This window comes from Acomys russatus, chromosome X, assembly GCF_903995435.1.
Source record: "Acomys russatus chromosome X, mAcoRus1.1, whole genome shotgun sequence".
Lineage (NCBI taxonomy): Eukaryota > Metazoa > Chordata > Mammalia > Rodentia > Muridae > Acomys > Acomys russatus.
In genome coordinates, this window is record NC_067169.1 from 54,916,656 (window position 1) to 54,930,698 (window position 14,043).

At 39.0% G+C, this 14,043-nt stretch overlaps 1 protein-coding gene across 1 annotated transcript in view; it reads right to left on the minus strand.

Moving 5' to 3' along the window:
* Abcb7 (ATP binding cassette subfamily B member 7) overlaps positions 1–14,043 on the minus strand; it is a 126,779-nt gene that overhangs the window by 22,068 nt on the left and 90,668 nt on the right. The window contains exons 5-8 of the mRNA XM_051142215.1: positions 2,894–3,026; positions 1,773–2,041; positions 621–709; positions 445–532 (exon numbers count right to left, since the gene is read on the minus strand). Of these exons, the coding sequence (XP_050998172.1) occupies positions 445–532; positions 621–709; positions 1,773–2,041; positions 2,894–3,026 (579 nt within the window). The remainder of the gene's footprint in view (positions 1–444; positions 533–620; positions 710–1,772; positions 2,042–2,893; positions 3,027–14,043) is intronic.

The window sequence follows — 14,043 nt, forward strand, 5'->3', positions numbered from 1 at the left end:
GATCATTTATAAACTAATTCAGAAGATAAAATTCTGATATTTTCAAATAAAAACTGAAGAGAAAAGATAGAGAACGTTTCTAAAAAAAGAAAAAAGAAAAAAGAAAAATGAAGTAGTATTATTTCATCACACCTAGAGATCCTATTCTGATATTCGTGTGTGTGTGTGTGTGTGTGTGTGTGTGTGTGTGTGTGTGTGTGTATGTGTGGTTTTCGAGATAAGGTTTCACTGTGTAGCCTTGGTTGTCCTGGAACTCTCTTTGTAGACCAGGCTGGTCTCGAACTCAGAGATCCACCTGCCTCTACCTCCCTGAGTGCTGAGATTACAGGCGTGCACTACCACGCCCGGCCTATTCTGATATTCTTATAGTGACTATTAAATTAAATAACAAAACAAATCTTACTCAGTGTGAAAGGCAGAGGAAAAGATACTTAAAAAGATTACCTTTACAGTTTCATAGTTCAGCAGTGAGTCAATAGCAGCATTACCCGCATCATTATCTGCTTTGTTCATTTCTATTCTAAATCTAGTTCTGTAAGACAAAGATTTACACAGCATGAAACATATGTTACACTGTAACTGATTCTGTACTCTTGACTAGTCTCTGGGAAATACCATACCTCCATCGTGTAACTGCAACTGTGAATGCTGTATATGCACCAAGTGTTCCTAGGGTTACCAATGCAAACTGGGCACCACATTTGTAATACTGAAAAAGAAGTCAAGAGAAGAAATGAAAAGTGGTTAAATTGTCTGAATTTGTAAAAGTGAAAGATTTATCATGTATGTAAAAAGAATCTCTGGCAACATTATCATGTAAAATAAAATAGAATAAAATAGCATTTTAAAAATGCAAAAATCGGCCGGGTGGTGGTGGTGGTGGTGGTGCACACCTTTAATTCCAGCATTCAGGAGGATCTCTTGAGTTTGAGGCCAACCTAGCCTACAGAGTGATTCCAAGACAGCCTGGAATCTCTACATAGAGAAATCCTGTCTTGAAAAAAACCCAAAGATAATTATCTAGTAAAATATGATTATGAATCATGCTTAATTATATTTTAAATCAAAATTATAACTGGATATAGCAGTTTCTTTTTAGTCTAAATCTTGACCAAATGGAAAGCTTGTAGAGGTTATTATTTTCAAGCTTGTAGAGAATGTTATTATTTTCATTGAAAGTATTATTTATGAAATGGTGCACTTTAGATAAATAAAAAATATTTCTTTTCTTAAAATCATTGTTTTAAAAACAATAAAAACTTAAAACACGATGTGGTAGTGTTCTTATCACTGTGGCATCACAGCAGCAAACGTCAGTCAAAGTCAACTCATAAAAACTACGATGCTGGTAAGTTATATTAATCAATAATAGGTTAAAAATCAAATACCTTAGACAATCACTAAAAGCCAAACTGCACCTACCACAATTATACCATCAAATTCTAACACTGAAACAGTGCAAGCCTAAAGAGGAATTTATCTTAACATATTAGGATTGATTAATAGAAACTTAAATATTCTGAGCACACCAATCCAATGTGAGACATACAAAATTCTTGGGAAAAAAATTATAAGCAGTAGTCAATGATCCAGGTGTCCAAAACAATGACACAGAATTTAGAATGTCCTTTGATACTTGTGGCAAAATAATGAAAAAAATGGCATGATCTTTCTGGCATCACGGTATGCAAAAGCATAATGGATTCCAATTATTCATTTGCTATTAATTGGACTGTAAGATAAAAGCTTACTATGAAAAACGTATTACTTACCAAAACACTACTGACAAGCGTCATCTCAAACACAATAGGGAGAAGATTAAATACTAAAGCACTGAGGACAAAACTAATACCCCTTGTCCCTCTGTCGATAGCCTTAGATAAAGCTCCTGTCTGTCTGCTCAGATGGAAACCCAGATCCAAGTTGTGAAGATGGAGAAATACATTTTTGGCTATTCTTCGGATTGAATTTTGGGCTACTTTGCCAAATACTGCATTTCGAACTTCATTGAAAAAGGCAGCTCCAGCTCTTGATACACCATCTAACACAATAACAGAAGAAAAAAGCAGGGGGTGGGGGAGGATTCAAAATGTTAGAATCATAGCAGTATAAGTGGCAAGGCTGCAGGAAATCTTTGTACAATGAATAATTCATCCAATAAATAAATACAACAACAGAATATTTACACTAAAAGAAGCCTAGAACAACAACAATATAGCTAGTCTAATGAGGACTAACCTTTCCATCATCCTAAGTCCCTTCCCGTGTTATCTGACCCTAGATTTCAGATGCTGAAAGACGTTTTTTTCCAATTAAAATACTTTTAATATAGGATACCCCAGATGGTCTCATTGTGAGTTAAGTGTACAACATCTAATTCAATTCTCTCAGATAACAAATGCTAAAGGCTTAGATCCTGAAGACTCAAGTGCCTTTAGCAAGCCCCTGCTTCTGCCTTTGAAGTCTTATAAAGTGTCCTTCAAATGTATGGGTACCCAGTGCATTGGAAAGGACATTCTATTATTCTCAAATTGTTTTTGTTTGTTCATATATCATTAATTAGCTACTCGCATTTAATATTAACAGTAAGAAAATAATGGCTTTCCTAGAAAAAGCCTAGTGAAGGTGGTAATGATACATTTAATGTCTTATTTTGTATTATTCTTTTCTCAAACATGGAAAATACTGCAGAATCACAGAAGTTTTGCAAAGCGTCTCAAACAAAGAAAATCTAAAAGCAGAGCAAAAAAAAAAAAAAAAAAAATCTCACATAAAATAATACAAATTCAAAATGCTAAGTTGTATTTGTGGTGAAAAGGTCATCTGCTCAAATATGATGAAACCCTCTTGAAGAAAGTCAACACCTGTAGACAGATTAAAGAATCACACATACAGCCAATCAGAACTGCTGTTGCCATGGTTGCAACTGTATTTGGTGCATCACTCAGGTTCAGCATGTTTCCCGACATCTGGTTGAGGCTGTCTACAGCATATTTAAACATGAAAGGAACCACAATATTCATGGCCTAAAAATGTAAAAACATCAATTACTCACCACACATAAAACATTTATTATAAAAGTACAAATATTTTCCTTAAATTATCATTTGTGGTAATGTTTACTGGAATACATTTACTGGAATTGAAATGATTTTTCCAATTTATAAAGATAAAATATTTGGCAGTGGAAGTTCTGGTATGTTAATATTAATTTACAAACTATGTGAATTAGTCAAATGCTGTTACATCTACAAAATCATCCTTGATCAGCTGCTACAAAACGTTTTCTGTAATCTGAAATCCTACAGCGCTCACAGCACTTAGCAGCTGTTTTTACATTATAGTGATCTGTGTATATAATTTTCTTTCCAATTATATCCTTGAAGGCCTATCTCATATTACTCTTTTTGTACTACCCATATAGAGTATAATGTTTTGTATATAGGAGATGATAAATATTTGAATGTGATATTTTTATCAGACAAGGTGAAACTGAAATTATATACCAAAAAGGATTATAAAAACTGAAAAGTGACAAATATCTGTGATTGATTTACTACTGGAGAAAAAATTTCCACTCATAGATCTGTTTAGCCTACAAGAGTCTTTGTTCTACTATCATACAAAGCAAAACCTAGCAAACATCAAATGATTTCATTTGCCCTATATCTCTTTTAGAATATGCTAAAATACTCCTAATGCAGAAAGCGACACTTAGGTTCAGGAAATTTATCAGACTACCAAAGTAATTTTGAAAAGATTAAACTATAGACTTAAAAACAAATGCAAACAATGAATAAGGCCTATTAAACACAACGAAAAGACACCACCTGCTTTATTGCTATGCTACTCTTTTGTTGAACATTTCAGAATTAGCTATTTCCTAATAGAAGCAATGTAATTCATACCAATCAATATTTCAATTAACTATGCTAACATCAAACAATAACATTAAAATATAAATAGCTGGTGGAATATGCTCTTAAGAATGTAGCACTATGGAGGCCAGGCATAGTGGCGCAGCCTTTAATCCCAGCAATCGGGAAGCAGAGGCAGGTGATCACTGTGAGTTTGAGGCCAGCCTGGTCTATAAAGCGAGTTCAGGACAGCCAAGGCTACACACAGAAACACTGTCTTGAAAAACAAAACAAAACAAAACAAAACAAAACAAAAGAATGTAGCACTATGGTATGGTATCATACTTAAAATTTTAAGGTTTCTAACTAGTCACTCTTTCTCAATATCTTTCCACTTTCCAAAGCATTGTCAATCTGAGTCTCATATCATTCATAATACTTTCTTAGACACTTGTAGCTCATTTTCTAACACCTATTTTTATAGTTTATATTTCAATGTTGTCACCCTCATGACACAATTACGAACTGTGTGCATAATGCATGTGTGTGTGATATACTCAATATCTGAGGAAAGGCAGGTGCTATAGGTTTAATGACATGAATGGTAAGCAGCAGAGGTGAGATTAAAGTTGAAGCCTGGAACTTAAAGTCAGAAAGATTTCTAGTATGCCACATCTGTATCAGTTGCTTATAAGGCAGGGCCTATACATTTTATTTCTTTTATAACTTGAAATGACTGTTTTCAAATACACTATTGAAGTCATTTACACTTGTCAATTATATATGAGTAATTTAAATAAAATTTAGATGGTTCTAGATTTTCCACATAGTGAGGTCAAATTTCCTCATCTTCATTCTAATACATTTTCTTAAGTAGAAAGAAAAATAATACTTAAAACAATTATGCAAGTCTCTTAAATCACAGTTTATTATACCTTTGGCACAGCTAGAGTGACTAATGGCAGGATTTAACATATTAAAGTTGGACTATTTTATGTTCTTGAAAACGTGTTTTTTTTGGGGGGCGGTTGGTCAATTTGGGGAGCACATTCCTGTAAGTATGCAGAACATGTGAATGTCATCTGTCCTGTGTTGTTATTGTCAGAAGCAGCATAGTTAGCAAAGTGCTAAGAACAAGCACTAACACTAAATATAACTGAAGACTGTCAATTTTCCCATAAAAAGTACTCTCAAACAGCAAAGATATATATGTACTTACAAAGGGCAGAAAGATACTAATAAAGTAGGATCTTTCTTTTTTTTTCCCATATAGATCTTGCATTGGTACATTTGTGTGAGTTTCCTGGCCTGGTGATAAGTAGGGGCAAGGAGTGCCAAGTGGCTTTCCATATTATTCCACCTTCAGCACAACTAGACTTAGACCATCCGGACAAATGGGAACAATTCAATGAACCTTTATTTGAAACAGTTGTATCCTCACAGGAAGAGAGTTGAGCAAGATCTACCTACCTTTCAGACAGCAACTCCCATGATACCTAATATACCTCTAGTTCTGTATCAAAACTAGGAAGTTAACATTGGTGCGCTAGTAGCAAAGAAAATATACAACTCATTCTGTTTTAAACGTATGTAACCTGAATTCACACATATGTGAGCACAATGCATGTGTTTCTATGCACTTATTTATTTTTATTTTTATTTTTTGGCTTTTCTAGACAGGGTTTCTCTGTGTTGCCTTGGATGTCCTATACTGGCTTTGTAGACTAGGCTGGCCTTGAACTCACGGGATTCCGCCTGCCTCTGCCTCCCTGAGTGTAGAGATTACAGGTGTGTGCCACTGTACCCAGCTTTGTTTCTATGCATTTTATCTTATGTCTCAATTCAAATAAACACTACCATAATCAAGGTACAGAATTGCTTAAGCATCACAAAGTTTGTGGTTCTTTGTGTGTACTTCTTCTGACCCTGTTTTGAAAACTCAATTCAATAAAGAGAAATACAGAAGAGAACTTAAACTGAAATGAAATGAAAAACTCAATAACGCAGTTTAAAAAAAAAAAAACGCCTGAGGTAAGTCTTACAAGTAGAAAGGATAAAGTAGAAGATAGAATATCAGAACTTGAAGATAAAGTAGGAAAATTAGACTACACATACAAAGACTATTTGGGGGGCGAGTTTCAAGACAGGATTTCCCTGTGTAGCCTTAGCTGAAAAAGACTATTTTTTTTTAAAAGTGAAGAGATGAAAGGAACATGCACTAAATTTGAGATGATGCAAACACCAACTCTTCAAACTATGGGCATAGATGAGAGAGCAAATTCAGGTCAATGACAGACCAGACCTTCAGCAAAATTATAGAAGGAAACTTCCCCCAAACTAAGGAAAAACATGCATAAAGCTATAAGAAGCGGAGAGATTCAAGATGGCGGCGAGCAGTGTGGACCGTGTTTGGAGGCTCCAGTGAACAATTCAGGGAATTGCACAGATTTCTGAGCCAGGAACACCGAGGTCCCCACACCACGGCAGCAGGAGTGCTCCACAGTTCGGAGGGACCAGGGTGCGGAGGACCTGCGTGCCCCTGCACACGGGAGGAGCGCGGATCGGAGCAGCAGCGGCAGAGGCAGCAGCAGCGGCGGCACCAGCGTCAGCAGCAGCGGTGCCTGAGGTTTGCACCTCATAGCCTTCCGCTGGAGGCGATTGGTGTGGTGGCCGGTGGGAGTTGCTGTGGGAGAGGGGACTCTGGGCAGGATTTGGGTTGCATGGTGCCTTGGGACCCAGACGGGACTGGGCGGACAGTTCGGCCCCAGAGTCCCGAGTTCTGGCTCAGCCCAGCAAGCAATTCTGCCCAGGGCACTGACTCAGCACAGCCACAGCTCCCCTGCTGTGGCGCAGGCTGGGCGGAGAGCTGAGTTCCACCCTAGGCACCACCTCAGCGCAGCCGTAGTTCTCCTGCTGTGACGCAGGCTGGGCAAGGCGTTCAGTTCCACCACCGGCGCTGGCTCAGTGCAGCCGCAGTTCTCCTGCCGTGACGCAGGCTGGGCGAAGCGCTCAGTTCCACCACCGGCGCTAACTCAGTGCAGCCGCAGTTCTCTTGCTGTGACGCAGGCTGGGCGGAGCGCTCAGTTCCACCGGCTCTAAGACTTGGGTTGGACACAGTGTGGAGTTTGAATCTAGAATTCCTGGCTGATCTTGGCGGACAGTTCGGGCCCTGAGTCAATAACTGAAAACAGCACACACTTTGGGCCAAAAGCCCCTAGCTGAGCTTGGTGCGCAGTCCCAGCCCAAAAATTCTGGCTGGACCCTGTGTGCATTTTGGGCCCAGAATCCCTAGCTGTGCTCGGCAGACGGTTCAGGCCCTGATAATCTAGCTGAACTCGGCCCGTGGTTTGGGCCCAATGGTCCTGGCCTGACTTGGCAGGGGACACAGAGGGCTGTGGATACCTTGGCCTGACCCAACGCTCATTCATAGACCCAGAACGATTGCAGGACCCACAGCACAGGGGAGCTGAGGATCACTGGCTGTCAGAGTCCAAAACAACAAGGCTAACCTCCTAACATCCACACGAGTAAAGCATTAGAGCTCCCAGCCTAGAAATCGTGAGAAAACAAGTGAATCTATCATCAGACTCCCTCCATCCAACTCTGGAAGCTACCCAACAAAAACAAAGACGTCAAGATGTCTAAAGGACAGTGAAAAAGCATACGCAAAAAAACCCAAAACAACATGGCGTCTCCAGTTTCCAGCTATCCCAAAGAAAACAACCCAGAGAACTCAAATACAACGGAAATACAAGAAAATGACCTCAAATCCTTAGTAATAAGGATGGTAATAAAGGAAACAAATAAAATTCGTAATCAAATGCAGGAAGACGCAGACAAACAGGTGAGAGACATAAAAGAAGCACATAGAGTGGAACTGGAAAAATTGCAGGAAAATGCAAACAACCAGATGAAAGAAAGAAATAAAACGGTTCAAGCTCTGAAGACCTATAAAGAGGCAATGGAAGAAACTCAGGAATACACAATCAGATGAAAGAAAAAAATAAATCAGTTCAAGATCTGAAAATGAAAATGGAGTCAATGATAAACACACAGACAGAAGAAAACCGAGAACGTGAGACCTCAAAGAAGGTGAGCAACACAGAGGTGAGCTTTTCTAACAGAATCCAAGAGATGGAAGAACGAATCTCAGGTCTAGAAGATACAATCACAGATCTTGAAGCAACCATTAAAGAAAATGCCAAATCTGGAAAACTCCTGACACAAAACATCCAAGAAATTAAGGACACCATGAAAAGAAGAAATCTGAGGATAATAGGCATTGAAGAAAGAGAAGATATCAGTAGAAGAATGGATAAAGAAACTGTGGTACATATACACTATGGAATACTACTCAGTTATTAAAAACAAGGAATTCCCGAAATTTGTGGATAAATGGATTGAGCTAGAAATGATCATAATGAGTGAGTTAACCCAGAAGCAGAAAGAATCAAATGGTATATACTCACTTATATCTGCATACTAGCCCAAGGAGCATGTCCCATGAAAGCCTTCACTTACCAGGAAACTGGGACAGAGGGGAGGACATTCTATTGGGACTCTAAATGAGAGAAGCATGGGAGAATAGCAAAGTAGAAGGATCCAGAGGGTCCTAGAAACCTACAAGTAGAACATTATGATAGGCAGATTTGGGCCCAGGGGTCCCGCACAAACTAAGGCACCAGCCAAGGACAATACAGGCGGTAAACTTTAAGCCCCTACCCAGATCTAGCCAATGGTCAGAACATTCTCCACAGTTGAGTGGAGAGTGGGATACGTCTTTCTCACGTACCCTGGTGCCTCACATTTGACCATGTCCCATGGAGGGGGAGACCTGGTGGCACTCAGAGGAGGGACAGCAGGTTGCCAAGAAGAGACTTGATACCCTATGAGCATATACAGGAGGAGGTAATCCCCCTCAGGAATAGTCATAGGGGAGGGGAATAGGGGGAAAATGGGAGGGAGGGAAGAATGGGAGGATACAGGGGATGGGATAAACATTGAGATGTAACAAGAATAAATTAATAAAAACCAAAACCAAACCAAACCAAAAGAAAAAGATATAAGAAGCACACAGAACACAAAACAGACAAGATCAGAATAGGAACTCCTCATGGCATACTAGCTGAAACATTACTAAATATATCAAACAAAGAAAGAGTACATCATGTATCAATAATTACAAAACTAAACACATACGCACAAAATCCAAACTATCAAAATATACTTCAAACAGAAGTTTAATATCTAGAATATATAAGCTGCAAAATTAAAACAGCAACATACACACCCAAGTGCAATCTATAAATGAGTTAATGAAATGACCAGACAGTTCTCAAAATGAGGGATACAAAGAACAATAAACTTACTAAGAAGAGTTTAACATTCTTAGTTACCTGGGAAATGCAAGTTAAAACTATGTTGAGATTCCATCTCACTCCAGTCAGAATGGGTATCAACAAGAAAATAACTGATGGCTTGGTGCATAAAACCACACAGCTCAGCAGCAAACAAGGAGGAAGAAGAGAACTGATACCTAGGACTATCCCCTGACTTTCACATGTTGACCATATCAAATACATGTCCTCTCACACAAATATGACCACAGAGCACATACCACAAAATAATGTTTTTAAACAAGAAAACAAATTGCAATATATGCTAGTAAAGATGTGAGGTAAAGAATCTTTTTCCACAGCTAGGTGTGTCGACTGGTGGAGTTATTTTAGAAATCAGTATAAAGCTTTCTAAACATAATATAAAATAGGACTACCATATGAACCAGCTATATGTACAAAAGAATCTGTATCTTACCACAAATAAACTTACACATACATATTTATTGCTGCTCTATTCACAGCAACAAGGAAATGGAATTAGCCTAGATGTCTACCAACAGATGAATGGATAATGCAAATATTATACAATAGAATTTTACTGAGCAACAAAGAAAAATTAAATTATGAAATTTGTAGTTAAATGGAAAGATCCAGAAATTAGATTAGTAAGTGACTCAACACAGGCTCAGAAAGGCAAATATTACATGTTGTCATTCATATCTGGATTGTAGCTTTTAATATTCATGTATGTGACTGGGTGGTGGCAGCAGCAGCATACACTTTTAATACCAGCATTTGGAAGGTAGAGGCAGGCGGATCTCTGAGTTTGACGCCAGCCAGGTGTACAGAGAGTTCCAGGACAGTGAAAGCTATACAGAGAAACCCTGTCTGAAAAAAAAAAAAACCTATCCCAAAATATTTATATATGTGTATATATGGGGATATGAGTATAGAGATAAGTCATAACCTAGAAAAAAAGAGATCATTAGAGTGGAAAAAGATTTGAGGCAGAGAAATGGTCAGCCTTAAAAATATACATACAAGTAACATAAAGGCTGAGCAGATTATATTTAGGAAGATCTATGTCTATATATATGCATGTAATAACAATTAGTGAAAAAAGAAGCCATTTAAAAAGAGTGAGGAGGAGTATATGGGAACACTTGGAGGGAGAAAAGCGAAGTGAGAGAAATGTTGTAATTAAATCATATCCCCAAAATAAAAATAGTAAAAGAAAATAAAAAACTGGCAAAATATTGTATGAAATTCTCAAAGAATAATACAACTTGTTTTCGCTCTTTGAAGAATGAGTCTATCCCCTTAATCTCTCTGGTTTCAATATTATCATGTCCTCTCTCCTCCCTACTTCTTTTTATTTCTGCTAATATGCCATCCACCATGTTGTTAATAGAACCGGGCTTTGAATGCAAGATATTTGCAGTCTGTTCTTCAACTCCCAAATCAGTGAGCTAAACAATCTTTCCCTTCTGAAGTATAAGCTCTGGGTGGTTATTTATGCCAACAGAAAATGGTACACTAAAGATGGGAAAAACTATAATGAAAGGACAGATCAATGTTTCCAGCTGGTAGGATTCTAGAATAGAGTAACAAAAGAAAGATTTTTGAGGGTGAAGGCACTTATCAGCATCCTGATTGGCAGTGTGTGCTTGTATGTGTAGATGCCTGGTGTGTGTGTGTGTGTGTGTGTGTGTGTGTGTGTGTGTGTGTGTGTGTGTGTGTAAAACCAGAGAGCTGTCATGGGTTACAACAGACTTGGCTTCCTAGGCACAGAACATACATGAAAATAATAATAATATATAATGTTCTTCCATGTTTCTTATCTCTATTTTCTTCTTCAAAGGAAGAAACTGATTTTTACTAGATTATAAACATGTAAAAAGATGCATTTAATTTGTAAGTGCAATGTACAATAATTTAAGTATTAGAAAAATAAAGAGACTTGCTTAGTCTTGAATTCCCAGGGACTGCCATTATCTGTAACAAACTAAACTCAGATGGGCAGGGTGGCTCATCCCTGTAATCTCAGTACCCGAGGGACTGTTCAGGAGTATCACAGGTTTGAGGCCAGCTGAGACTACATAGTGATACCCCACCACAAACAAACAAAATAAACAGAATTCATTTAATTTCTAACACAAAAATACAATAACCCTATCCCTAACCCTAACCCAAACCCTAACTCTAACCCTAACCCTAACCCTAAACCTAACCATAACCCTAATCCTAACCCAAACCCTAACCCTAATCCTAACCATAACCCTACCATAACCCTAACCCTAACCCAAGCCTAACCCTAATCCTAACCCTAACCTAACCCTAACCTTAATCCTAAGTCTAACCCTAAATCTAACTCTATCCCTAACCCTAAAATAATAGAACAGAATTAAGAAAAAGATAAAATTAACATATCATGTTATGGTTTAAATATGGATCAGGATCAGTGCTGACATGCCTCCACCATGATTATAGACTAAATCTCTGAAATTGCAAACAAGCTCCCAACTAAATGCTTTGTAAAAATAAGAGCTGCTTTGGCCATGGTATCTCTTCACAGCAGTAGAATAGTGACTAAGACAGAAATTGATACCAGAGAGCAGGGCATTGCTGTGACAAGGCCTGCCCATGTGTTTTGTTAGAGGAACATAGAAGCCTTTGGAACTTTGGATAAGAAAAGCAGATGGACACTCTAAGTGGTGCTTAATGGGCCATCCTAGTAGGAGCATGTATAATAGCTACTACTGAGGGAGATTTGAACTGTGGGGACCCAGCACAAGGCATTTCGAGGGGAAAATACTGGTAAGTGGCCTAGAAACTGTTCTTGTGACATTTTGGTGAAGAATAAGGCTGATTTTTGCCCTTGTCCTAAAAGTCTGCCTGAAGCTAAATTGTAGACTTTTGGATTAATGGTGTGGGCACAGGAGATTTCAAGACAGCCCAGTACTGACAGTGTTGCTTGGTTACTGGTAGTCACTCTTATGGAGCTCTATAATGAAAAAGAGCAAGCTGAGTAGGGAAAAATATACAATGTACAGTTTGAGGTGAGAAGGAGCACAGGAAAAGTAGTGTTGGAGCCAAGTCCAGTGCTCAAGGAGATAAAAAGTTTAAATGGAATAAAGGGAGTGGTGACCTCAGGGCAAGACCTTACCAAGCTAAGCTTCCATATTATGAAAACGAACCAAAGGAAAGCTTAATCACTTAAAGAAACCAAGAAAAACAGAAAGCTAATGCAAATATAATTGAATTAGGGGTCAAATTTCAGTCTCAGCAAGCAGCAGAACTTGGCAGCTTTGGGCACATGGTTCTAGTTTTAGAGTCAAGAACACAAGAAAAGGGTGTGGACTCTCTTTCAAAGGCTAAGGAAAGCCAATGAAGCCAGGCATGTGTCAGAGATGTCCCTGCATGAAGGTCCAGAGAGGCCATTGCGTGAAGCCGTGAAGCTTGGATTGTCCTGGAGACCTCAAGATATTGGAGATGTCAGAGCCATGGGATACCTGCCGCGGAGAGCTGCAGACTAGGTGTGGAACCAGGCCAAGAGAGAGAAGCATGTTGCTGTCAACAACAGTGAAAAGAGTTGGCTATCTGAAGAATGTTTGGTACCAGACATGGAGATACAGAATTTGGGAGTTTATCCTGCTTTAGTCCACTATTTACTTACTATGCTCCCTTGTGTCTCTTTTGGAATGGTATTGTATGTCTTGCGCAATTTTATTTTGTAAGTATGTGATTTGTTTTCTGCTTTTGATTTTAGAGGGAGTTACTGTTAAGAGTTGCCTGAGTCTCAGAAGAGACTGAACTTTTGACTTTTAAGCAGTGCAAAGAATGTGAAAAACTACGAGGACTTTTGAAGTTAGATTACATGCATTTTGCATTATGATTTGACTACAAGCCTATAAGGAATATAGTGGTTTGAGTAAGAATGCCCCCCCATAAGCTCATATATTTGAATGCTTAGACACCAGGATTAGGAGGTGTGGCTTTGTTGGAGGAAGTACGTCACCTGGGGTGGGCTTTAAGCTTTCAAATTCCCATGCCAAATCCAGAAATCCAGAATCTCAATCTCTCTCTGTCTCTGTCTCTCTGTCTCTCTGTCTCTGTCTACAGATCAGTATGTAGTACCTGCATGTCCTCATGCTCCCTACCATGATGATAATAGGTTAAATCTCTGAAACTGTAAGCAAGCCCCCAATTAAAAATACTTTTATAAGAGCTGCTTTGGTCATGGTGTCATTTCAAAGCAGTAGACTAGTGACTAAGACAGTCTGTCTCCCGCCAGGTGTGGTGGTGTACGCCTTTAATCCCAGCACTCAGGAGGCAGAGACAGGTGGATCAATCGCTATGAGTTCAAGGCCAGCCTGGTCGAAGGAGCAAGTTCCCGAACAGCAGGGGCTACATAGAGAAACCCTTTCTCACGTGGGAATTTGCTTGTCATTGTGGCATTATTTGGAAACTGTTTATAAGAGGAGTAGGATCCTGAGAAGGATTCGTACAGGTCTTGTGAAATGCTTATGATTCTGGAGGATACTGTGGAGCTGTATTAGGTGTCCTAAGAATGAACTGCTATAAAGCAAGGCAACTGCTTGTAACTTCTATCAACATCCACTTGTCCTCCCTTGTGTCTCCTAGAGTTGAGGCAGCATGAGGCCACTGGCAGAAGCTGACCAGATGCTTTGGGACCTCCAAACCTTCAGAACCATGAACTCAAACAAGATGTTATTGTTCTCTGTCTCTGTCTCTTTTTGTCTCTGTCTGTCTGTCTGTCTCCCCCCGCCCCTCTCTCTAGTCTTGGCTATCCTGGAATTCACAATGTAAACCGTCAGCTCATGGAG